This window comes from Macaca fascicularis, chromosome 14 (genome assembly GCF_037993035.2).
Source record: "Macaca fascicularis isolate 582-1 chromosome 14, T2T-MFA8v1.1".
NCBI classification, from domain to species: Eukaryota; Metazoa; Chordata; class Mammalia; order Primates; family Cercopithecidae; genus Macaca; species Macaca fascicularis.
The window spans coordinates 45,938,542-45,963,308 of NC_088388.1; the positions used below are offsets into that span (position 1 = coordinate 45,938,542).

At 45.3% G+C, this 24,767-nt stretch overlaps 1 protein-coding gene across 13 annotated transcripts in view; it reads right to left on the bottom strand.

Annotated features, from left to right (window-relative positions):
* Positions 1 to 24,767, bottom strand: part of NAV2 (neuron navigator 2) — a 767,244-nt gene that overhangs the window by 336,083 nt on the left and 406,394 nt on the right. The window contains exon 1 of one of the 13 annotated variants that reach the window (XM_065528385.2): positions 5,692 to 6,035. The exons of 10 other annotated variants lie outside the window; for them this stretch is intronic. In XM_065528385.2, the coding sequence (XP_065384457.1) occupies positions 5,692 to 5,742 (51 nt within the window). In that variant the 5' untranslated portion in view covers positions 5,743 to 6,035. Of the gene's footprint in view, positions 1 to 5,226; positions 5,397 to 5,691; positions 6,036 to 24,767 lie in introns of those variants that run through there. 2 more of the 13 variants (XM_065528386.2, XM_074014038.1) reach the window with 2 other exon arrangements.

Below are 24,767 nucleotides of genomic sequence, written 5' to 3' on the forward strand. Positions count from 1 at the left end.
ATCAGGAACAATGCCAGAAAAATAGGCAAAGCTACAGCTATGAAACAAAACTCGCCCCTGGACCCTCTACAGACATACACACCTTCTTAAGCCCAGGAAACATACTGGAGCTGGTAAATCCCACTTAAAGTGCCTTGCTTTCTTATAGATTCATTTGTGCCACAGGTCCTATCATGTTCCCGGTGAGCACACAGCTCATCTCTCACTATGACAAAGATAATGTACAATGCAGGTGCTTACCCTTCTCCCACTCCACAGTGTTACAACCAGACATATTATTTTTGGTCACAAGGGCAATCCTCTACTACATCCTAGCCCACCCAAATATCTCCATCACACCTTCTTGTTACCCTGTTTAAACGGTATCTGTCAACTCGTTCTAACCCTTCACTCTAACACCCATTCTTAGTGGGAGGTCAGGCTCTTCCACTGCCTTTCCACCTCCCTGGCTGCTGCTCTTATATCAGAGCCAGCATTTCTGTAACAATCTCTGAATCAAAAAGAACAACCCTTGGGAACAGCACCTGGGTCACCCAGCCCAGATCTCTGGGCTGGCAGCTAGATAGATGATGGCAGCCTGGTCCATGTGTCCTGGAGAGTCTTAGCGACCCTGAAGAAAAGCTTCATGCTTTTCTTAGCGACCCTGAAGAAAAGCACATGCCTTCTGGGTGGTTGGCATTATATTACAGGAGCCAGAAACAAAACAATTTTTTTTCCTGGCTTCACACAAAAACAATTGCATAAGTAATGTAAGCACTGGCAGGTCACCAAAGGGACCAATTATAAATCTCTACTTCTCTATTAACACACAAATGAAAGAAAATGTGTTACCTCAAAATGTCATTAAGAGGAAGTCACTTACTAATTTCAGAGGCTTTCTCTCCTCTCCTCCCAATATTCCCTTCTTTATTTTCCTAGTAACTAACCAAAGTCAAAACCTTCCTCACATGCTTTGGTTTCAATTCAGAAAAGTACATCAAGGCTATGATGGTTCATTACCCATAGTTGAAATGCATATGGAAATATTCCTGTATATTCCAACCTGCTTTCTCAAGGAAAGAATGGAATTCCTTGCCCTTGAGATTTTGGGGAATTAGTAGAAAATGGACATGATTTCAGTACCTGGGAGATGGTCAAATCTATGCCAGTTACAATTAGTGGAAAGCAGGGGAAAGTCCTAGAAGTCCCTAAGAGTGGAAATGACTGTTATTTTCTAGCCAAAGGTGGTAAAATACTTTCATGTGAGTGTTAACGAGCTTTAGTTAGGAAAAAAAACAGAAGTTGTTAAGATGAGAATCAGTCTATACATGTAAAGAGCTGAAGCAAGCTGATGGATGTGTTAATTAGTTTGATAGTGGGAATCATTTCATAATGTATGCATATATCAAATCATCACATTGTACAGCTTAAATATATACAATTTTTATTTGGCAATTAAGCCTCCATAAAGTTAGGGATTAAAAAAAAAAGCTAAAGGAGAATTTGTCTTTTAAACACAGCACCTGGAAGCCCAGGAGCTCTGCAGGGCGCACAGCATCCTGGCCTTTGGGAGGGAGCAATATAACTACAGGGAGGCAGACAGAGCCCTTTAACCCACTGACCTCTTTTAATCTGCTTGTTAGCCAGGCTGCGGACAGGCCCAGGGGGTCTTTGACCAATGCCTCTCTGGGGAAAGGTCAAAGGTCTGGGGCACATTCCCTCATCATCATTATTCTCAATTATTCTTCATACAGAGCCATGTTCTCCTTCATTTTGAGGAAGAGCCCCCATAAGTGTTTTCCAAGACGCTGAAGGGTGATGACTCAACCCATCCCCACTTTCTTCTCCACCTCCCTCCCAGGATGTCCCTGATCAAAGGGGCTAAGAGGGGATTGCAGTGAACAGAGAGGCCCCTCACAGAGAGAACTGCAGCAGTGAGCACAGGCGTCTATACTGCACACTCACGCAGACCCACCTCAGCAGCAGGCTCTGCAGCGCACTAGGAGGCATCCAGGGTATCTGATACAGCAGTTCAAGGCACAGCCTTTGCCATCAGACAAAGCAGCCCTTTTAAAGTTACGAGCTCTGGAATCTTAGGCAAGTCATTTAACTCTCTGAGCCTTAATTTCCTTATCTGAATAATGGAGATAATAACAGTTTTTATTTCAGAGGATTGTAGAGAAGATGAAATAGAATCATGCACATAAAGCTCAAAGTAAAGGTTCAGCACATTAGCTATTAATATGATTTTAGCAGTAATTTTAAAAAATCTTTCCTTGATGATAAATGTAACATATGAGCATTGTACAAAATTTAGAAAATAAGGAAAAGTATAAACAAAAAATAAAAAATAAGCCAAAACAACAACAACAACAACAAAACTAGTCCTGGTAACTTCCCCCACAAGAGCTTGGCACTATTGACTTTTGGGAATGTTTCTGTTGAGTCTTTTCTCTGTGCGTGGAGAAATGCACACACTACTGGTTCATCTTGTCAACATAAGAGCAACCATTCACTGCCCAATAACTAACTGCAGAACCCTGAGCTCAAATCTGGATACATTTTTTTCCCCAATTTTTACTGTAATTCTGTGAGGTGCTACAGTCTCCACTTACAATGAGAAAACCAAAGGTCAAACAGGTGAAGCAACTGGCCCATGTCACAGGGCAGTGGCTCCTGTGCAGAGCTCTGGCTGCAGGTCTCTCTGACTGGACTACCCGCACTCCGTGCATTAGCACAGGCTGCCAGAGGGGCCTCTCTCAGTGCCCTTCCTCTTGCCATTCTTGGGCTCTACCACTCCTCAAATAATACCAGCTGCTCCAGAAGTGTCCTTATTGTTTCTCCTTGCTCTGCCTAAGTCCAAAGAACCTAAAAGAAGGGAACTAGGGTGGGGAGGGAAGGTGGTAAGAATGTCAGAACCACCCACGGTATGCTCTGTGGCTGTGCCCCAAGCTTATCCCCTCCCAGTGGGTGCTTTGGGCCTGGGCAGTCACCTCCTCTCACTTTCATCAAAGGCCTGTGACCCTGTCAGATGGGATTTGGACAGATGTAGGATCTACCAGCTACTGCCTTCTCTCCTAGGTGGGCAGGTGCATTTCTGACATTCCCCTGCAGAGATAACATATAAAGATGCAAGTTTTGCCTCTAATTACTCTGGGCCTTATTTTTGATCCAATTAGCCTTAAAATAGAACATGAAACAAGACCTTTAATTTTACTATTCAAACAAAACAATTAATTTTCAATCTGTGGGTTAACTGATTTCATGTTTATTGAAGTGCATCAATGATAAAAGTTCAGGCACCCACCTCTGGCCCCAGGCCCCATTCTGGAGCAGTTATTCACACACAATTGACTTCCAAGATGTTCCCAGGGAGGTCCTTCCTGCTGAGGGCCACTAATGATTCAAAGGTAAGAAAGGTTTGTTTTCCCAGAGCCCATAAGAAGAACAACCATTCACCCAACAGTACAACGTAGAGTGGGGACAGAGATTATGTCTCATTTACCATTGAAGAAAATAATGATAGTTCCCATTTAATAGACAAACATGCTTCAGACTCTATGCTGGATCATGTTCCTATGTCATTTCATCTTTTCACAACCTGGGGAAAGAGAGTTGTAAAACAGCCTTTTACAAAACAGGAAAACTGATTCAGGAATTAGTAAGTGGCAAGGCTGGAATTCAAAGCAAGAATCATCTGCAAGCAAAATCTTTCATGATGAACACAGGCACCAAGGCTGTGCTCTGCACAAAATACACAACAAATAAAGGGTAAATTGATCAATCAATAAGTGCATGAACAAAAAACAAACTAATGATATTTCAGCTAATGATGTATCAATGGTTCCTGGCATTCACAGAAAAGCTGAGGCTCATCATTGAGGATATCTGAGGCTATCTGGATGCCAAGACCCAGTCATGCCTCTTCCTGCCTGGGCTCTGGGGCAGTGGGATACACGGGACAGAAACTGCAACACCCTCAGGGCTTCCCAGTTGCTTGAGCTCCTCTAGCCCCTCCTCCACCTCATGGGGAAAGGGTACTTTGGTGGACCATAACTACCTTGGGTGGTCCTCACAGTTAATTTGAAAAGTGAGACAGGTCTAAAGATTCAGACAGACCCAATAAAGGCTGACCTCTGACCCGGGTTGAGGAAAGCTCCCTCCATAGACTAAATGGGCAGCAATATCGGAGTGGAGAAGACATCCCAGCCCTTACCACGGCCACCTGCCACCAAGCTCCAGAAGCCATCCCCTGGGAGGCTCCACATTCTCCCTGCCTGGCAAATCATTCTTTTTTTTCTTTTTAAGAAAGCATTTAGGTTTGGCAATCTGACCCTATGCAGTTCAGATCAGAACCCAGCTTTCCTATGCTGCCTGTTAGAGTGGCATCTCAGGTATGGCTTGGAGAGAAATTATGTGAAACTCTGGCCTCTTCCACAGCAGTCTGGTTGGAGAAAGATTCCAGGAAAGGATTAGGGAGCTGGAATCATGACATAGTACAGCAAAGGTGCATAACGTCTGCTAATGTTACAGCACATTAAACGAAGTTGTAAAATAGTAGCTTAAAGTTAGGCAGGCCAAACATAACACAAGAAGTACGAAAAGCAAGGTGCCATTTTTCCAACAAATAAGTTCATTATATGAAGACCTAGCTTTGGTTGATCTAGCATCTTGGTATCCAATGCAGCTGCTGTGACTTTCTCTCTCTCTCTCTCTTTTTTTTTTTTTTTTTTTTGGTAGCATCTTTAAAGACCTCACACCAGCAAGCATACATTCCAGTTTATTAATCACACCTATTTCTTATTGAGTCCTTTTTATATGCCAGGCAATCTACAAATACGATTTCTTATCCAGGCACTAGTTCTACCAGGTGGGAACTTGCCCCATTTTACTGAGAAGGAAACTGACATCCAAGGGGGTTAACCGACTTGGCCACAGCACTGGCTGACTTTAATGGGGGAATTATGGTCCCCGCCAGTTGAAACTATCCGATAAAAAAACAATTCACAAAAGCAAAACCCAGAGATTTCCGATCACATTTCCTCTTTGGGATGGAGAAACAACTCAGGCTTCTTTGGGCAGCAAGGAAAATCCTGCTATTCTCAGCTCTCCGGGGAGTGATAGGCGGTTATTTTTGAAAACGGAGGAGGGAAAAAGTACCTGCACCCTGGATGGTTCTTTGCAAGCTTGAAAGAGAACTAAGGCATTGTGAGAGGCGGGAGGAGGACGCGGGGCATACTCACTCACTCGGGGCTCATGTATTCCCCACAGACAAGCCAAACCGCAATAGAGATCAATAGCCATGTGCACCCCAAAGTATCAAGACACAATGAGGGCTCGGTGAAGGCGGACCACGCTGTCCCGGGACAGACTGTGAGGGCGCAGACCTGCTCGTAGGAGACAATCCCAGCGTGTGCAACCCAAGAGAGCTCCAGGAATTCGTAGGTGGAAGGGACGGAGAGATAATGCAGCCCAGTCCCACCTCCCTTCAATGACTCACAACCACAGACATACACACATCGACTTTCCTGGTTTAAACACACACACCTCCCCTGAGATCTAGCTTCAAAACAATAAGGGAAATACCAAGTGCGGAATGCATTTCAGGGGCTTTCCACCATCCGGGCCAGTTCCTAAAGGGGATGGGGGGTGGGGTGGGGGATTAAAAAGTAGAGCAGCGCCCAGGGGGTGCGGTCTGCAATCCACCCTTACCAGCTTCATGGTGGTGTTATTCTGTTCCCAGCGCCACAGCATCACGCTCATCTTACTTCAGGGCGAGGAAGGAAGGGGCAGAGGAAAAAGGAGGAGGGGGAAAAAAAAAAAAAGCCGAAGCACCTGCCCGCGCGCCCGGCAGGTCTGGCCGTCCAGTCCCGGGTCTCTTGGCCGCGGCCCCTCCAGGCATCCCCGGCGCCCGCAGCCGCCTCGCCCCCGCCCCGGGGCCGCTGCTGCGCGCGGGGACCCTACCCAGGAGCCCGGCGCCCGCCCGCGCTGCCCGGCTCTCGTGCCTCCCTCGCTCGCTCCCCGCCGGCCTCCCCGCCTCCGCCAAATCAAACAACTCCCCCTGTGTCCAAGCGCCCGCTCTTCGCAGCGCGGAGGCCGCTGGGGCCGCGGCGGCCGGGGGCGGAGGGGGGGTCTGAGGCTGGTGAGATCCCCGCCCCCTAGCTGGCCCGCGGGGCGCTCCGCGTGGCCCCCGGCGCTTCAGTGGGCCTTTCGCCACTGCTGCGGGTGGGCGTGAAGGGAGAAAGATGGTCGGAGTTGGTGGGAGGATACTTAACTATTTCGGGGAGGGCGTGGGTAGTAGGGAGAGCCTTGGGCAGAAGATGGGTAGGGGTGAGGCAGGGGGAAGGGGCTGTGGAGCGCAGTTCGTGGCTCCCGGGTCCCCATGGGTTCTTAGCCCAGACATCAGCGGGCGCCTCACTATGCGCGCTCATCTCCATCCGCATTTTCTTTCTGCACCGAACTCACGCAAGTTGGCAGAGCCGCCTCCCCCTGGAGCAGCTGGAACTATGGCTGCAGGATGGATGCATTTCTGACCCCCGCAACCCTAATCTCACACACACACACACACACACACACACACACACACACACCCCACCCCAGCCCACACGCTGCGTCCCCAGCAACATTTATTTCCTGCCACGTGAAGGACAGAGTTTAGGTATTTCCAAACACACCTGGTCTGGCCGCTGCTGGAGAAAGGCCATTCAAGGCCCTCTGGAGAGGAGGAGGGGTCAGGCAGCGACAGAGGAGGCAGCCTGTGGCCTTTGTTTCCTCTTCTGCCTGCTCCACCTGCCACAGACCCCGGGTGCCTTCCTTTGAGGACTGGGATCTCCCCACCTTTCTGCCCAACTCTTGTCCTGGGTCCAGCCTCCTCTTATCTGGCAGTGACCCTCCAGGGGTCCCCAGCAACTTTCGGTATCCTGAAAAGGCTCAAGAATCCTTCAGCTCCCCAAGGCAAGATGGCACTATCCACCCAGACCTTGGAGCTTGTTTCTGATTTGGGCAGCCATGACATCCTAGGATGGGAATCCTGGCTGTCCCCGACTGGTAGAGAGTTATAATGAGAAATCATGGATTGCCTTATTATGTATTCATTTCCGTAGTCAAAACTGTTCATAATGAGGAAAGGTGATAAAATTGGTCCTAATCTTTTTCATCCTAATCTTTAAAACATGCCAATTAGATCAACCTGTCACCCTGCCTAAACCTTTCAGGACTTGATTTCCTTTCAGAGTTTAAAAATCCCAGCTCTCTTCTATGACCTGCAACCTGGTCTCCCACCCTCTGTCCCTGGCCGGCTATGTTGCAGCAACAGTGGCCATCTTTCTTTATCTCAAACACATCCAAATCATTCCTACCTCAGGACCTCTGCACATGATAGTCCCTCTCCCTGGAGCACTGTTTCCCCCTAGACTTGCCCATGGTCTCGTGTCTAATGTCACCTCTTCAGGGGGACTTCTGACTTCTAATGTCGAACCTTCTCATTCCCACACTCTTTTCCACTCCATTACTGTTGTCTCGTCGCCATTGTTTTGCCTCTCAGTTAACTTAGCTAACCTGTATTCTTGTTTCTTTTCTCCCTAGTCCCACTAGACTACAAATTCCAACAACCTTTTCTGTCTTGTTTCCCTGCTGTTCCCCAGTGCCCAGAACAGTGTGTGGCCCATAGTGGGAGCTCAGTAAATGTTTCCCAAATGAAAGAGTGTTGATGATTGTCCTAGTGTAAGTCCATGCAGCTTCCTCTACAGCTAGGACTGAGCCAGACCCAGGCAGCAGATTCCACATCCTGCCTCAGGCCCTAACTTAGACTGAATGACTACAAGAGGCCCTTCTATGTACATCTCTACACGTATTTCTGAAGAATGAAACAGAGGCAGCAATATTTGCTGTCTCAAGGGAAGGGGCACAGGCTAGGACAACATATCAGAAATGAGAGAGCATATGTCATTTGAAAAAGCATATTCTGTATTAAAATATATTTATATATTTGGAAAACAAATCCTAAAATAACGGTTTTTTTCCCCCAAAAATAAAGCTTGACAAATCTTATTGGCTAAGAGAGCAAAACACAAGATATCTCTATCACAGTTTTTTAAAGCCAAGAGTTCCTTGGAGTTGAGTGGGTGGAAGAAGAATCCAAAATCCTGATTGTGTGAAAATGCTGCAAGATCAGGGATTTATACATTTTCTGGAAAAACATCATTAGGTTCATTATACTTTCTAGGATAGCCACAACATTTATGAACTATACATCTGCAGAAAGTCACTGAATGAGCTCCTAGTTTTCAATCTTTGCTGGAAAAAGGTGAAAAAATACTACTCATGGTACAAGGAGAGATGGGATGGTGTGGAGGGAGATACAGAATGTACCAGCCTCAGCTTTAATTAAAGACAATAAAGCCTGTGACCTTTCCCTTCAGATCTCGCACACCTTAGGTCATAGGTATTCTAGCTCATTTAGCAAACACTCCTTGAGCATCTACCATGATACATTTACCCAGCTTTGCCCAGGGTGTTGAGAGTCAGGGAGGATTCCTTTTCTGGGGTATGTGTCTGTGTGTGTGTCCCTACCATGCACACACACAGTCTAGTAAGAAAATGGACAAATACACCAACAGTTTCAATGTAATGAAACAGGTGCTACAAAAGAGGGCTGTATAGTGTACAGCTGGGTCATAAAGAAAAAAACTGGCTGAGTGCAGTAGCTCACACCTGTAATACTGGCACTTTGGGAGGCCAAGGTGTGAGGATTGCTGAGTCTAGGAGTTCAAGACCAGACTGAACAACATAGTAAGACCTTGTCTAGACAAAAAATTTAAAAAATTAGCCAGGCGTGACTATACATGCCTTAGTCCCAGCTACTTGGAAGGCTAAGGTGGGAGGATCATTTGTGCCCAGGAGTTCGAGGCTACAATGAGCTACGATGGTTCCACTGTACTCCAGCCTGAGCAACAGAGTAAGACCTCTGCAAACTCTGCAAAAAGAAAAAAGAAAAGAACAATGCACAAGGCTGGGGAGCATGGAAGGACTTCACAGAGGTGATGCTGACCTGCTTCTGGCAGGTTTGACAAGAGGAGAGAAGCATCTCAGGAAGGTGGAATAGCATGTGCAAGGGCGTAGAGGGGTGAAAGTTCATGGCAGGTTCTGTGTGTTCACCTCACATGGGGTTATTTGGTAGGCTGGGACAAGCAAGATTGCTGTAAAGGAGACTCTGTTCTTAATTCTTATAAATCAGGGGGATGATTTGTCCAAGCTCCCATTTTAAGAAGACCTAAGAACAGCAAGAAGATAGCTTTAAAAAGATAGAGGCTGGAGGAAGGGAGACCAATTACATGTCTGTTGAAATCATGCTGGAGATGGGTATGAGCACTCAAAGAAGAAGAGGTGAGTGGAAAAGATGACTGATGTCACCAGCATGATGGTATGGGTGGTTCCAAAGGGTAATGGCTGTGAGTTCACAGGTGTCAGGACCTTGTAGATTTGCAGAGACAGAAATAGCTTCTTAAAACCTCCTCATCCACCAAACCTCTCCTACCACCTTTCTCCTTCCTTCCATTTCCATACTCTTCCACCAAGACCTTTGATGTGAAGTAGTGGAAAGAGATCAGTCTGTGTTGACCACCTGGAACAATGCTTGTGAAGGTCTGCCCTGAAGTGCGGTCTGGTTCCTTCCAGCTGTTGGCCTCTTTATTCAGTTCATGGCTTTCTGACCCATCCCCTGGGCCTGACAATTCAGTGTTGTCCCTGGCAGGTAGCTCCTCACTGCTAGCTTAGCCTATTTCCCTAAGCATGACCATTCTTGAACTCTCATGGTAGCCACGAGGTAGGGCCCCAGTGTTCTGGTACTGTGGAGCCCCTGGTGGGGCTGACCACTCAGAGTCTGGATCTGCCTGTCACTGAGTGGTGTCCTCTGTTCCAGACCTTTCCCATCCCACCATCCAAGAGGCCTGTCCCACATTGTTCAATCACTCAACACTCCCATGTCTGCCTCCCATGCTTCTCTGAATTTTCAGCACCTGCCCAGCTATGGCAGCCACATGACAAATATCTCCTGAATGAAAGTTGGACTGCCCATCTTGCTCATCAAGGCAGAATGAAGAGGAGATCAGGCCAGGAGGCAGGGTTGAAGCCTGGCATCCCAAAAGGTGCCACTGGTGTTTCCTTGAGCAAGAGCTACTCATCAGTGGACCTTTTCTTCACTAAGAAACTGGTGATCTATAAAGTTCCTTCTCACTCCTAAATTCTGCAAGCCCAGCCCCTGTCTGATAAACTAATTTGTGTCCAGCTGTTAATGGCTTAATGTGTTTCCCAGATAACGTACTTCAGTTTAACAGGGGTCTTCCACTCTTTCAGCCAAAGCGATGACTAATGGGAAAAAGCTCAGACAAGGTGGGGGCCGGCCGGGAGAACTTCAGACAAAGTAGGCTCTCTAGACTGCTCCCATGCATGATGTGGGCTGACGCCACTCTACCCACGCATGAGGCAAGGCCGATGGGGGGATGTCAGCTTTTACATGGTCTTAGAATGACAAAAGAAGGGTCAGAAGCAGTGTGGCACCCCATGGGGAGGAGGGAATGAGCTAGATAGCTTGTCAGAGCAAGCCCATTTTGCTTCCAAATAGCTGGGCTTGAATATAAAAATACCACAGAAGAGCTTCACATTGCCTGTCACATGAAAATCCTAGCCATAGTAGTGGCTATTTATTGAGCATGGTACAGGACACCTTTCACTTACTCATCACAGCAATACTGAAAAGGATCCTTTTTCCTATTTTGCAGATAAAGGCTCAGAGAGGGAGAGTGATTGGTCCTCTTCATCTGACTTGAAAGCCACCAAACAGGAGTAAAACTCAGGCCTCCCTGCCTGGTCCCCTATATCTGCAGTTGTCTGCATTACTGTCATATTACATGCAGGAAATGAAACCCCAGAAATGCCATCTCTGGCATAATGAAGGCAAACTGTGTGCAGACATTTTTGCAAGTAGCTTAAAGACTTCAAGTCTCCTTCCTTCTCTGGGGGTACCCAGAGACCTTGGAAAGAAAAGAAGAAGATATATAAAAATTAAAATAAAAGGCTTGTGGAAGTACACAGCTGGTAGGCTTTTCAGAACTTGAGAGTCGAATTTAAGAAAAGTACTAATCCTTCCTAGAGAAGAAAGGACTCCTGTCCACAAGTCAGCAACAAGGAAGGCCTGAGCACAAGAGGTGCCATCTCCCCTCCACCAGCCTTGGAGGGGAGTAAGCCTCCTACCAAAAGGTCAGCCTTGGAACACTGGGGTCTGCAGGGGGTTGAAGGCTGTTGGAGGGTTTGAAAGTAAGACGTATGGCTTTCAGGAGGGCAGACACAATGTCACACTGACAAGCCTACGAATGAATGAATACGCCCCCAGAAAGGGCTGGGTTGGGCTAGCAAAGGATTTCTCTCCCTCCTCTCTTCCCTTTTCTTTTTTCTTGAGATAAAGAATTATGTAAAGGGATCTCCGCATTGCATATACTAAATGCCACTGCATTTATTATGTTCCCTTGACAGGGTTTAATTTGTCACTTCCTGGCTCCCCCCACAACTCAGATACTTTCTTCCTTCTAATGGTGGGGGTCAGGTGAGGGTCAAGAATTTCTAGGTGTAGTGTCTCCTATCACCCCTCCCAAAGTCCCTGTGGGCTGCCTACTCTTCTGGAGTAGGTCATGCATGGTCACACCTCCATGCCTTTGCTCAGGCTGTTCCCTCAGCATGGAATGTTTTTCCTTCCATTCTCTACCAGTTGATATCATGTTGATCTGTCAAGACTCAGAGCAAAACTAACTGCTAGTGAATTCTCAGATCCTTTCCACTCATGGGAAGTGTGTATATACTCTTAGTACTTTGCTTCTATCTGCTCTATGGTCTTTATAACAGTATAATTCCTCTTATAGTAGGGGAGGGGTACATTTCATTCATTGTTACGGATGTCAGCAATGACATTAATATTATTACAACTGGATTATAAGTTGCTTAGGAACAGGTACTCTATTTTATTCATCTTTGTATACTCAGAATAGTACTTGGCTTATCATTGGTATAATTAATAGAATTAACAGATTCAGTGTCAGGGCTATAGGGAATTTAAAGATCATCCCATCCTACTCCCTAATTTTCCAGAAGAATCTGAGTCCCCTATATAGACCCGTTTCCACTGTACCATCAAAAATGTAATGAAAATAAACTGCACTGAAACAGGAAGCCAGAAATACTAGGCACAAAGGCATCTTGGGTGAGACCTCAGGAAGAAATCAGAAATTCATGATGCCCTCACCAGGCTAAAGATTCACTTGTTTGCTAGGAATCTGGATATGTACTTGACATTTTCTTTTAAATATTACCAGAAGGAGAGCTTTTGGAGAGCGAAGATTATGTGTCATTTCTCTCCATAGCCCTCAAAACACTGTGAAACATAGAAGGCACTCAGGGTAAAAAATAAGTTTCAGGATGAATGAATGAATAATTGAAGACTAATTTGAAAGCTCCAGGGTAAGTGGTTTTTTACTTATTCAAGCAGACAAACTGGTCCCAAGTAACCCAGGGCACATATCCCAAGAGCAGACATATGATTCCCACAAATCCAAGGGTTGCCAGGTGCCCCTGGCATTTATTTGCTCTGTTCAACATCCGGGCCTGAGGACTCCTTCTCCAACCCCCTCCCCACCCACTGCCTCAATGCAGCAGATAAGGGTTGAAATTGTGCAATCTTTGGGAGACCTCTCACCCCCTTTGAGGGGCCTCCGTGCTGCTCGACCTCCCTCCTCCCACCCTCCCAGGAGCTGCACCTCTAGGGTCAGGGCATGGGGACCTGTGATCATTTTGGGAAGTACCTTAAAGACTAATTTTAGGCATACCTAGTCTACTCAGGTGGGTTAGGGGTTCATTAAGGTGAAACAAAAATTTTTTTTAACTTAAAAAAAATTCCTGCCACAGAACTGTGGGCACAGAAATATGGATAGCTATTGTTAAAGCACTTTTAAAAGTTCAATGACTTCTAACTTTTGTCCTCTGTTCTGGTTTTGTATTTGAATGATTCAGAGAAACAGTTTAGAAAGGAGTTGCCTTCAAACTCTCACTGGGTTGCATTGGTTTGTTGGTTTTTTGTTTTGTTTTGTTTTCCGTGGTTGTGGTTTGGTGAGGGTGAGGGTTGGTGTGGTTTTGTTTACTTTATTTTCCCTGTGGGATCAGCCCTTTCATTCTTGGCCAGTTCTGGTCACTAGGAATTAAGGTTAGCAATTTAAGAAGCAGTGTCTTTCCCAAAGGGCTGTGGTCTATGTTTCCTGGGAACTATTGAGGAACTGAGTGCCTCCCTAATAACCCTTTTGCTGTAGGGAATGTGGTTGCTAAATGCTACCTGATTGAACAATTAAAGGAAAACAAATAGCCTTGAAGTGGGTTAAAAAATTATTACCTGATGGGAGGCTTGGGAAACCTTTCCCTTAGAACAAAAATAGTAGGTAAACTAACTCCATTTTTGTTAGGCATCCTAATCCTCCCAGGAGATGGTTGTTTGCAAGCACACACGCACAATGGTGGACACAATCTACTCCAGGGCTTCCTCCTTCACCCAGCCCAGGAGAGGGTGTCTCCAGTGAGCACCACTGGGGTGGGGGTGGATACTGGCACTCTGGGTCTGGTCCACAAACATGAGTTGAGGGAGGACAGGTGCATCAGCAGAAACAGAGTGTATTTGCAATCACCCTCTATCCAAAAGTCCAGAGAGACAACCTGGGAAATCCCAAAATGAAGGTGCCATTGTTTAGCAAAGGAAAACTTCAGCTGCTGCTAATGACTTGCTTTTGGCTTCTGTGCAGGTCCATGACATTGCATTGGTCGTAATTACTGCTGCTGTTGATTGACCTCAGCAGTTCTGGGCATTTCTCAGATTGTAGAGCAGAACCAGTAGGGAGGTCCTCCAGAGCAAACTCAGTTCCTTTCCACAGCTTCCTTCCTGGTCATATTCCAATGAAATGCCAACATCAAGAACTCATGATAACCTGGTTTTATGTTTTTCAAAAACACTTTCACATCAGTTATCCTGGCAATTATTCTTAGAACCGCTCTGTGAACTAAGCTGAATGGCTGGCATGGTCCCATTTTCCTGAGAAGGACACTGAAGCACAAAGAGGTTGAATGAGCTGTCCAAAGTTGCTTAATGAGAGGTTCACACTAGGCCTTAGACCTATTAGCTCCTATCCAAATACCCTCCTTATAGGTTCCCAAGACAAGTGGACTTTACACAATAATGTTATTATTAGCAAAAGCAATGGTAGCAGCAACTATAGCTAATACTTCCATGTACTTCTCAGAATGGTGCCTGGTACTATATACATAAAAGTATATCTTACTGACTTATCATAGGATGTAACAATATAGGTTTGAAAATTACATTTTACAGACGGGAAAACAGGAACAAACAAGTTAAATAGCTAGCTTAAGGTCACACAGCTAGTAAGTGATACAGCGTGGATTTAAACCCTGTTTGGCTACAAAATCCACATTCTTAACCTGTGCTGTTCTGTCTCACTGTGTGGTAACCTCATAATCATAATGAGAACCTAAGAGTCATCAATAAATTCATAATATAAATATATATAAATATAGTCAACTGTACAAAACCTTTCAGTTAACTCTTTTGTTTCCCTTAGAACAAAAATAGTAGGTAAACTAACTGAAAGGTTTTGACAAATAACATGTGGCATTCCTAGTTAGTGGGGTTTTTTTCTTGTCTTTTTTGTTTGTTTGTTTGTTTGTTTTTGATGATTAGTGTTATTACTAGTAAATTTCTCATTGAATGTACCAAATTCTTTCTCAGTCCATGCAATCATAGATAGTGTTTTAAATAGCTCTGTGACCTGGGGCAAGTTATAAACCTCTCTCCATCTCAACCTTCTCTTCTGTAAAATGGGTATGACCATGCTTATCTCTCAAGGTTGTCTTGAAAATCGGGTGAGATACTACATGTGAAAGCACTTGGAAAACTGTGAATTCCTAAAAACCAATTTCCCAAAATTAATTGGTGTGAAACAAAGTTTAGCTGTTTCAACAACCTTACATATGCGTCTTAACTGCAAGACTTCTAGGAGTGTAAATATGAGAGTGAGCATTCAGGATCTCCAGGAAGAAAATTAGAAATGGAGTATTTTCCAAATTTATTTGACTACAGAACCCTGTAGGTAGAGCATTTCTCAAGGTACTATGCCGAGGAATCTAATTCAGGATATGTCTCCCATGAGGCGGAATCTGGCTTGTATCTTCCCAGAAAGCTCCCCATCGCAGCAACATTCAAAGCAACCCTCAGATGCCACCTGAAGCCACCTCTAGATTTCCCTACTTAATCTTGAGACTGCACCACGAGACTTAAGCCTGAGTTTCTACCATTACAAAGATCAACCCAAGGACTACAGGATACAAGTGGGGAGAGGAAGAGGCCCTGGGGCTCCAACAGAACCATGACTAGAGACCTTCGACACTTCCACCCTAGTCCTTGTGTCCTATACACCTGTGGTGCCCAACGTTTTTGGCACCAGGGATCAGTTTTGTGGAGGACAAGTTTTCCATGGACCCGGGGGGCAGGGGATGGTTTTGGGATCATTCAAGTGCATTACATTTATTGTGCACTTTATTTCTATTACATTATAATATATAATGAAATAATTATACAACTCATCATAATGTAGAATCAGTGGGAGCCCTGAGCTTGTTCTCCTGCAACTAAATCGTCCCATCTGGGGGTGATGGGAGACAGTGACAGATCATCAGGCATTAGATACTTGTAATAAGAACCCTATTGTAAACTATGCACATGAGGGATCTAGGTTGCATGCTCCTATGAAAACCTGATGCTGCTACTGATCTGACCTGAGGCAGAGCTCAGGCAGTAAGGTGAGCAATGGGGAGCAACTGTAAGTACAGATGAAACTTCGCTCGCTCACCTGATGCTTACCTTCTCCTGTGCGGCTAGGTTCCTAACAGTCCATATACTGGTACCAGTCCATGGCCTGTGGGCTGAGGACCCCTGCTATACAGAATCTGGCTTCTATCAGGCAGCCTCCTGCAGAGTCACAACCCAAAAGCCAGTCACTCAGAACGTGTAGCTGGCTCCTGACACAAAGCCAAGATTTGAAGAACGGCTCTACTGATGATAAATCTCCAACCTTCCAGCAAGGAGCAGATAGGTAAGAACAACAATGGGATTGGCCCTTCACATGGGGGCAAAATTGGAGGGGAACTCCTTTCTCTGCTCAGACTCCACTGTCCTATGGAGGTGGGGGCGAGGTGTCCAAAGTTTTTACCACTTTTTCTGATAAAAATTGCTAGCATTTATTATTTACATACCTGTCCTAGGCACTATCTAAGTGCTTTATATAAATCACCATCTTCAGTCCTCACAATAAACCTTTGAATATGGTACCACCAGCATTTTACAGTACAATGGAGGTATACAAGTATGAAACAAATTGCTAATTGTCACACAGCCTGCCTCAAGACAGCCCTTTGGATATTTGAGGACAAGTGCTAAGGCTTCCTGAATCTTCTCTAGGCCAGGACAAAGGCCATGGTTCTTTCAATACTTCTTCTACCTCTTTTCTGTCCTTTGGCCACACCAGTCCATCCTTGAAAAGGCTCCTCAGGCATTCTCAGAGGGGTGCTCAGAAGCCCTTATCAGCTACCTTCTGTTGACTGAACTCATCAAACTCTACTTCACTGACTGATATTAGGCAAGCAGAGCAAACAGCACCATGGGGCTGTGCTGCTGTGAAGCAGAGAAAGGGCTGCAGAGAGGAAGTGCTAACTGCTTTTTCTTCTCTCCTTCCTGATGAGAACACGGAAAAAAACAGCCTGCCCTTCAGAGATTGCCTCCCTGTCTCTGCTTTCTCAAGGAAATGTTTTTCTGAGAGCCACTCAACATGCGTGCAGGACGCCCATCCTGGATGAAGAAGTTCCAACCACATGCGTCTGCTCTTCATAACCTGGAGGAGACCCTGTGCCCTGGCATCTCTCCCTATTTCCCAGGATTGCTGAGGATTTGCCATCCCAGCTGGAACCCTTAGCTCTTAGAGCTGGTAAACATCAGGCTCTGCTCAGGCTCCGCAGCTTCTCTGCAGTTGGCAGGGATCAAGCCCGTCTGCAGAGAAGAGATAGACATGGGTCTGTTTTCACTGGACAGACTCGTGGTTATCTTCCCAAAGGAAGCCTAGGGGGCTGGGCTGGGAGCCTGGAGATCTGCACTACAGGCCCTCAGGTTCTGAGTGCATCCTCCAGAGACAAGCTGCTTGAATTCAAGATCTGGTCTTCCCTGGAAAGCTATGTGACTTGGGGCAAATTATTTAAATTTTTCATGTCCTGCTCTCTCATCTGCACATGTGGATTATAATGATGACTGTCTCTCAAGATTGCTGTGGGGACCATGTGAGATATGCATGTGAACACGGGGCACAGTGCCTGGCAAATGATCAGTGATCATTGAATGTTTATTGTTCCTATTGGTATTATTGCTTTATATAACTTGACTAGGGATCAAGTTATACACGGCTAGAGCATTTTTAACTTTGCAAGGACTTTCATTATTCTCTCATTTGATCCTAATAATTCAGTGAGGTGACAACATCAGGGTTTACCATTATAATTGTGTAGGAGAAAACACTAAAGCCCAGAAAGGTCAAGTGATTGGTTCAAGGTCACAGTGCAGACCCATGATTAGATCCCAGACCATCTGACCTCCTGCCTTGGGCTCCTGAGACATGGGTGTGATGAAGTTTGACATGTACAATCACTGCATTTTCCCTCCTGTTATATATAGCTGTCTTATTTACTAAAATCAAGAGCTACACTCATGATCTAGGACATAAAATTCCCAAATCTGGATATGTACAGGCTACCCTGATCTATACACCCCAATTTCTATCCTAAGGGAAGTCCGAGGAAGAGATTCTTATATCTTTTCATCCCCTGACCTGGTTCCTGGGCCAAGGCTGGTCCAGTCCCTGCCTGGTGCATGAGTCAGTTTATAGCCTGGTGCACTGCCCAGTCCATCCCATCCTGGGACCTCAGGTTCAGCCAAGACTCATTGTCTGACTATGAGCCAAAACTCAAGGGTGTAGCGTACTAAGTACTCCTGGAGCCTTCCACAGGATCATCCCCTGCAGTCCACCCCCCAAGGAACCTTTTATGATTGTCCTAGGAATGGGCCCAGGCTCTCTTTTGCAGTGACCCAAATCCAAGCTCATTTCTCCTGAGGCCTCTGGACTATAGCAAAGCAGGGTGGGAGAAGGAGGTGGAAGGAAGGTGTAGCTGGCTGCTCCAGATGCAACCCTCTGGTTGCCAATCCCAAGCAGCCTATAGAAGGAGATCCAAGGGTAGAAGGTTCACACCTGGAGCTGAGAGGCACCATGCTCCATGAAGTGGCTCCAGAACTCCCAGCTTTTCACACCATGATCCATCCAGGACTGATAAGCACCATCCAGTCCCTATCCACACCAACTGGCTTTCAGGCTGGCTCTGCTGTGTGTTCCTGGGAAGGACAGTTTATCTCGGCACTCTTCTGGCTCTGAGAGCTACTTCACTCCCTCCTTAAGAGACATCAGCATTGACTCCACTCAGCACTTATTGTCCAGGGATGCTCGAATGACATCAGCTTCCTGAGAGCTGGACAGTTCCCCTCACATCAAAGCCTGGCTAAGCTCCCCTCTACCGCCATCGCCATGTTCACACTTGGATTCATCCTTCAGACCATGACAGCATATAGAACTGGCCTCTCACAGTCCATAGGCACCCCGAGCACTGTTTGGTACCTTCATCTGATTCCTCTTTGCATTACACAGAGCCAACAGGGCTGAGGATTTAAAAAGAGGGCCTTGTTGCATATGAGTAGCACTGCAAGGGTTGAAAACCAGCTGGCCACATGGTAGAATTGTCCTTATATTTATTAATGTATCCAGCAAATATTTGTTTGAATGACCACTAAGTGCCAGGTTCTATTCTGGGTGATACGGAGGGAGATTGAAGAATGAGACAGACAAAGCTGGCACCTGCCCTGGAAGAGCTGATGCTAGGCTGGCATTGGTGACAAACAAGCAAGTGAAGGTATAGTAAGTCCTAGGGAGACAGGCCTCTGAGGGATAGCATGTCCCTGGTGTGGAGAGGGGAGAGCATTTTGGAGGGGCTGCTCAGAGAGGCTTCTCCAAGGAGAGCTTCTGAAGCAGAGGCTTAAACAAAGGCAGGAAGCAAGCCACATGGAAGACCTGAAGAGGCAACGTTGTGGGGAGAGGGAACAGGAGTGTGCCAGCCTGGAGCAGAATGTGACCAGTGTGCCCCCAAACAGCCAGCAAGCTACCGAGGTTAGAGCACAGTGAGCAAGGCAGTGGGCAAGAAGATGTGAGCAGGAGAGAAGGGTCAGGCCAGCTTGTATGAAGCAAGAGTCAGCAAACTGCCACCCAGGGGCCAGATCCAGTCCTCAGCCTGTTTTTGTAAGCCCATCAGTTAAGGACAAGTTTCAGTTTTTCCATTTTTAAAGGGTTGGAAGGAGAAGGAGACAGAGGGAGGGGGAGGGGAACGGGAAGAGGAAGAAGATGGAGGAGTGGGGAGGGAGGGAGGGAAGGAGGGAGGGAGGGAGAGAAGGAAGGGAGGGAGGGAGGGAGGGGAAAGAATGAGGAGGACAGGATGAGGAGGAGGAGGAGGAAGGATGAGGAAGAAGGAGGAGGAGGAAAAGAAGATGATGATGTGATAGACTCCTATTTGGCCCACAAACCCTAAAATATTTACTATCCGGCTTTTTACAGAAAAAAGTTTGTTTATCCCTCATATAGAGACCTACAGAATAGTAAGCCATTAAATGTTATTTCCGGTGTTATCAGAAGTCATTGGAAATAAAAGTCACTGGAGGGTCTTAAGCAAACAAGTGGAACAACCTCATGTAAATATGTCAATGCCTATATTCTGGCTACACCATGGAGAGATGACTGCAGGGTCCAGGGTGGTGGCAGAGGGGTCAGATCCAGGACACTTGCACAGGAATGAGAGGAGGGTAGTGTTGTCTGGGAGGGTAGCAGTGAGTGTGGTGAAGAGGGATCAATTTTGAAATAGATTGGCGAAGATGTGCAACTGAATATGAGTGTGAGGGAAAGAAAGGAGTGAAGGATGACTCTTAAGTTTTTAGTTTGAACAATTGGGCAAGTGTTGGTGCCACTGACAAAGACATAGAAGACTAAGGGAGAAACAGTCTGTGAGATGAGCTTGAGAAATCAAGAGTTCCAGGTTAGGCATGACCAGTTTGAGATGATTAGACATCAAATGGAGACATTTATATACACATCCATGCAAGATGCACACATATGACATAAAGAATGATGATGTCACTGATGCTATGTGAGAAAAGAAAAGAAAATAGAATGTACTGAAGGCTTACTTTTACATGGGAAGTATTTCATATTCATTCTCCCAACAACCTGTAAGGAAAAAATGTTCCATTTGTCTCTCCTATTTTACTGATAAGAAAGCAAAGCCTGGGGTTCAAGTTTCTTAACACCCCATCTATTAGTGTGCACAATACATCTGTGTCTACTTGGGAATATGCCCTTCCTGTTTTGGTGTTTGTGTTGAAGCATTTTTATTTGGGGACATAATGGACAAATTGAGTTCTCCCAGTTGTCTGGAATTGTTTCTACAGACCAGGGACAATAAAATTTTCTTGTTTCTTACCTCTGAATTTGGTACAATTAAATAAACACATGTTTTCATTACGATGCTTTTTCTTATACAGTATTTAATTATAAAATACATGCTTATTAGTTAAAATTATAAATATGAAAAAAATAGAAAGAAAGGGAAAATTCATAATGTTTCTAACCCTTAAATACAGCCATGGTTGAACATGCTGGGACTGTCTGAAGGCTATACTTACTTGCTGTATCAATAACAACAATTAGTTTCTGGGTTCAGAACTGTGGGTAGAAGGTGGGAGGAGAGACAGTATCAGGAAAAATAACTAATGGGTACTAGGCTTAATACCTGGGTGGTGAAACAATCTGTACAACAAACCCCCATGACACAAGTTTACTTATGCAACAAACAAACCTACACATGTACCCCTGACCTTAAAATAAAATTTTTAAAAAAGAAAGAAATTGAAGAGGATCCCAAAGGAAGCTATGAACTATATGGCAGAGTCAGGTAATAAAAATGCCTGATATTTATTAAAGCAACACACAGCTGTGTGGCAAGCACCACACTAAGTGCTTTAACTGCATGACCTTATTTAATTTTTGCACTTCACCTACAGTTGAGGAAACTGAGGCTTTCATCACCTCCAAGCAGCAATACCAAGATTTAAATTCAGGTATAACGGGAGATCTTCAACTAGGCATTGTTCTCTAAGAACAATTAGGATCTATTGCAAGGCAAAGAAGTACTCAAGAACTAGTTCTTGAAAAAATAAATAAAAAGTAAGGAAAATAAATAAAAAATAAATAAATAAAAAGTAAGGAACCTGATAAACTCAGAACAAAAGCTTTGGGAACTGGGACAATCCAAGATTGACTAATTGATTCATAATTCCACATATATTTATTGAGCAGCTACTAAGTGCTAAGCACTGAGGTAGACACCCTGGAGACCAGCAGTGAACAAGACAGACTAAAATCTCAGTCTTGTGGCGCTTACATTTTAGAGGATGTATCACTGTGGAGGGTGGAATCCAGGAAGGTGCTGAGAGTGGCTGGTCACCTTGATTTCCCCCAGGAATGCTTCCTCTAAGACCCTAGAGGTCTGATCATTTCACTAAGGCACATGTTCATCCTGTGCCAATCCACTTGTTCTAAAAAGTGAAGAACTTCAGGAATGGAAAAAATCTAATTACAGAGCACTACTTCTATTTTATTCTTTAGACTTAACATTGTCTAACTGGTGATTCCTGACCATCTCTTATTAGCTTACTTCTGCTCAATTTCCAGTCAGACCCACTAACTGAGATTTTTAACACGAGGGGTCTCCATGGATAGAGAGATGTTATATGGCCATACGTTTTGCAGTGGGCAGGGCAGTGAAGGGGAAGGAGGGTTCATAGCTTTTGTTACATTTCCGAAGGGGTGTGTAACTTCAAAAAAGGTATTAAAAAAAAATCATAGCTCTAATCTTTTTCCACTTCAGTGATATTTCCCATAGTCTGTGAATGTTGCCTCTTTTTTTCCTTAACAGTCTCCCATGGAGCTGAGACAGTGGCATTTGGGGTTTGCTTTCAGAAACTATGCGAGTATGGCATTGGTATTTTTCCAGGCACAGCATAAAACGGAGCCTAATTCATTCACTTCCACATTGACACAAGGGAGAATGTTCTAATTCCGCAGCCACTGAGAAAGGCAATGTCGCCCCCAGGCTTCACACAACCCTCTTTCACTTGATTATTATTTGAGTCTCACCCCTGGCCCTGACTCCACACCGTGGGTCTACACCATTTCCCTGAGTACACACAGTCTTAGATTCCTTTGAGCCAAAGAAAATAACACTGTTCTGATAGTCAAAGGCAAGAACAGACTTTCTAAGCAGGTTGTTCATCTGCCAGAATTCTTGCATGCTATGCTTATTCTTAAACTCCAGATATCAATCACCATCTCTATAGGGTAGAGAAATGGAACAGAAAATACAGACAGTCTCCTGTTATTTCATTTTGTTGAAAGCAAGTAGCATATTCAAGTGGAACATTTAAGATCCAAGATCTTTGTGAGCATTCATTCCTTCATTGCTCCAACAAATACATATCACATATCTACTGTGCTCCAGATACTTTTTAAGTGCTGAGGACAAAGTAGTGAACCAGACAGACAAGGTTCCTGCCCTCCTGGAGCTTATGGACATGTGCAGGAAGAAGACATTACAGGTAAATACAAGTGTGCTAAGAAGTATGAAGGAAAATATGAAGTGCTATTGGGGACAGGTAACCAAAAGGCCCTATGTAGTAGATTGATGTTGAGGAATAAAAAAGACTTCCCTGGCTGGGCGTGGTGACTCATGCGTGTAATCCTAGCACTTTGGGAGGCCGAGGCAGGTGGATTGCAAGGTCAAGAGATTGAGACCATCCTGGCCAACATGGGGAAACCCCGTCTCTACTAAAAATACAAAAATTAGCTGGGCGTGTTGGTGTGCGCCTGTAATCCCAGCTACTCAGGAGGCTGAGGCAGGAGAATTGCTTGAACCCAGGAGGTGGAGGCTGTAATAAGCCAAGATCACACCACCACCTCCAGCCTGGCAACAGAGTGAGACTTTGTCTCAAAAAAAAAAAAAAAAAAAGAAGACTTCCCTGCTGAAGTAACAGCTATGCTGAGACCCAAGTAGAGATTGCTGAGGCCAAGGTGCATGAAGAACAGAAGATTAGAAGCCATCAAGGCTTCTGCAAAGGCCCTGAGGCCAGAACTAATACAGCATATTGCAACAACTGGAAAAAAGCCTGTGTGGCCATGGAAAATGAAGCCACAAATGTCTGGAAACATGCCAGAGAAGAACTTGGGGATTTGCATAGAGTGGGCTTTGCATATCATTGTAGGGATTTGGATCTTTATGCTGACAACAACGGGGAATCATGAAGTATTTGGCATGTGTGTGTGGGTTTGTCTGACATGATCAGATTTGAGGGTTTGTTTCATTTGTTTGTTTGTTTGTTTTGAGATGGAGTCTCATTCTGTTTCCCAGGCTGGAGTGCAGTGGCGCAATCTTGGCTCACTGCAGCCTCTGCCTCCCGGGTTCCAGTGATTCTCCTGCCTCAGCCTCCCGGGTAGCTGGGATTACAGGCACGTGCCACCACGCCTGGCTAATTTTTGTATTTTTCGTAGAGACGAGGTTTCACCATGTTAGCCAGGATAGTCTTAAACTCCTGACCTCAGGTGATCTGCCCCCCTTGGCCTCCCAAAGTGCTAGGATTACAGGCGTGAGCCACTGCACCCAGCCAGATTTGAGGTTTTACAAGACCATTCTGACTACAATGTGGAGAATGGGCAAAGTTCAGTAGACCAGAGGAAAGAGGCAGATGATTTGGACCCGGGTGAAGGTAATGAATGTGAAAAGAAATGGACTTACTCAGGAGAAAACCAGGAGCATGAACCAACAGAACTCAATGGTAGGTTAAATGTGGAGATGAGGATGAGGGTAGGATTAGTCCTTTAATCAGAAATTTCTGCTAGTCCTCAAAGCAGTTCTAGACATCCCTTCCTCCCTCTCCCCTAGGAAATGGCTACGTGAGTGGACATCACGGTTGGGGTTACAGTAGCTGGGTATAAATCTGAAACCAGCCACTAACTCATGAGGCTCCAGTGACACTGGCCATTGTTGTGTTGATTGAAAAGCCATGGATGTCCTCACCTGGACCCTTTGTGTTGGCTATTGTGCTGCCTGATCAGGCTCTCTGGTCTTTACCTGGTGGATTGTTCAGTTTTCATGCTGCTGCCTCAGAGTGCTCAGAGGGCTCAGGGTCTTCCTTGAGTCCCTCATCCAAAGTTGCCCCTGTCACTCCTGAGCGTATCATTCTACTTTACTTTCTTCATAGTATTGTCACTCACTGAAATAAACTTATTTTTGCATTTGTTTATTCGTGTTTTGTCCACATCTCTCCACAATAATGTAAATTCCATAGAATAGAACTCTTGCCATTCTTGCACTACACTGCTTAGAACAGTGCCTGGTACCTGGTAGGTACTCAATAAAAAGAAGATAAATGAGTGAATAACTCCCCCAAGACAAAAGGCCTCAGACTGCCCTCTCCTTGGGCATTTTGGACATCCACA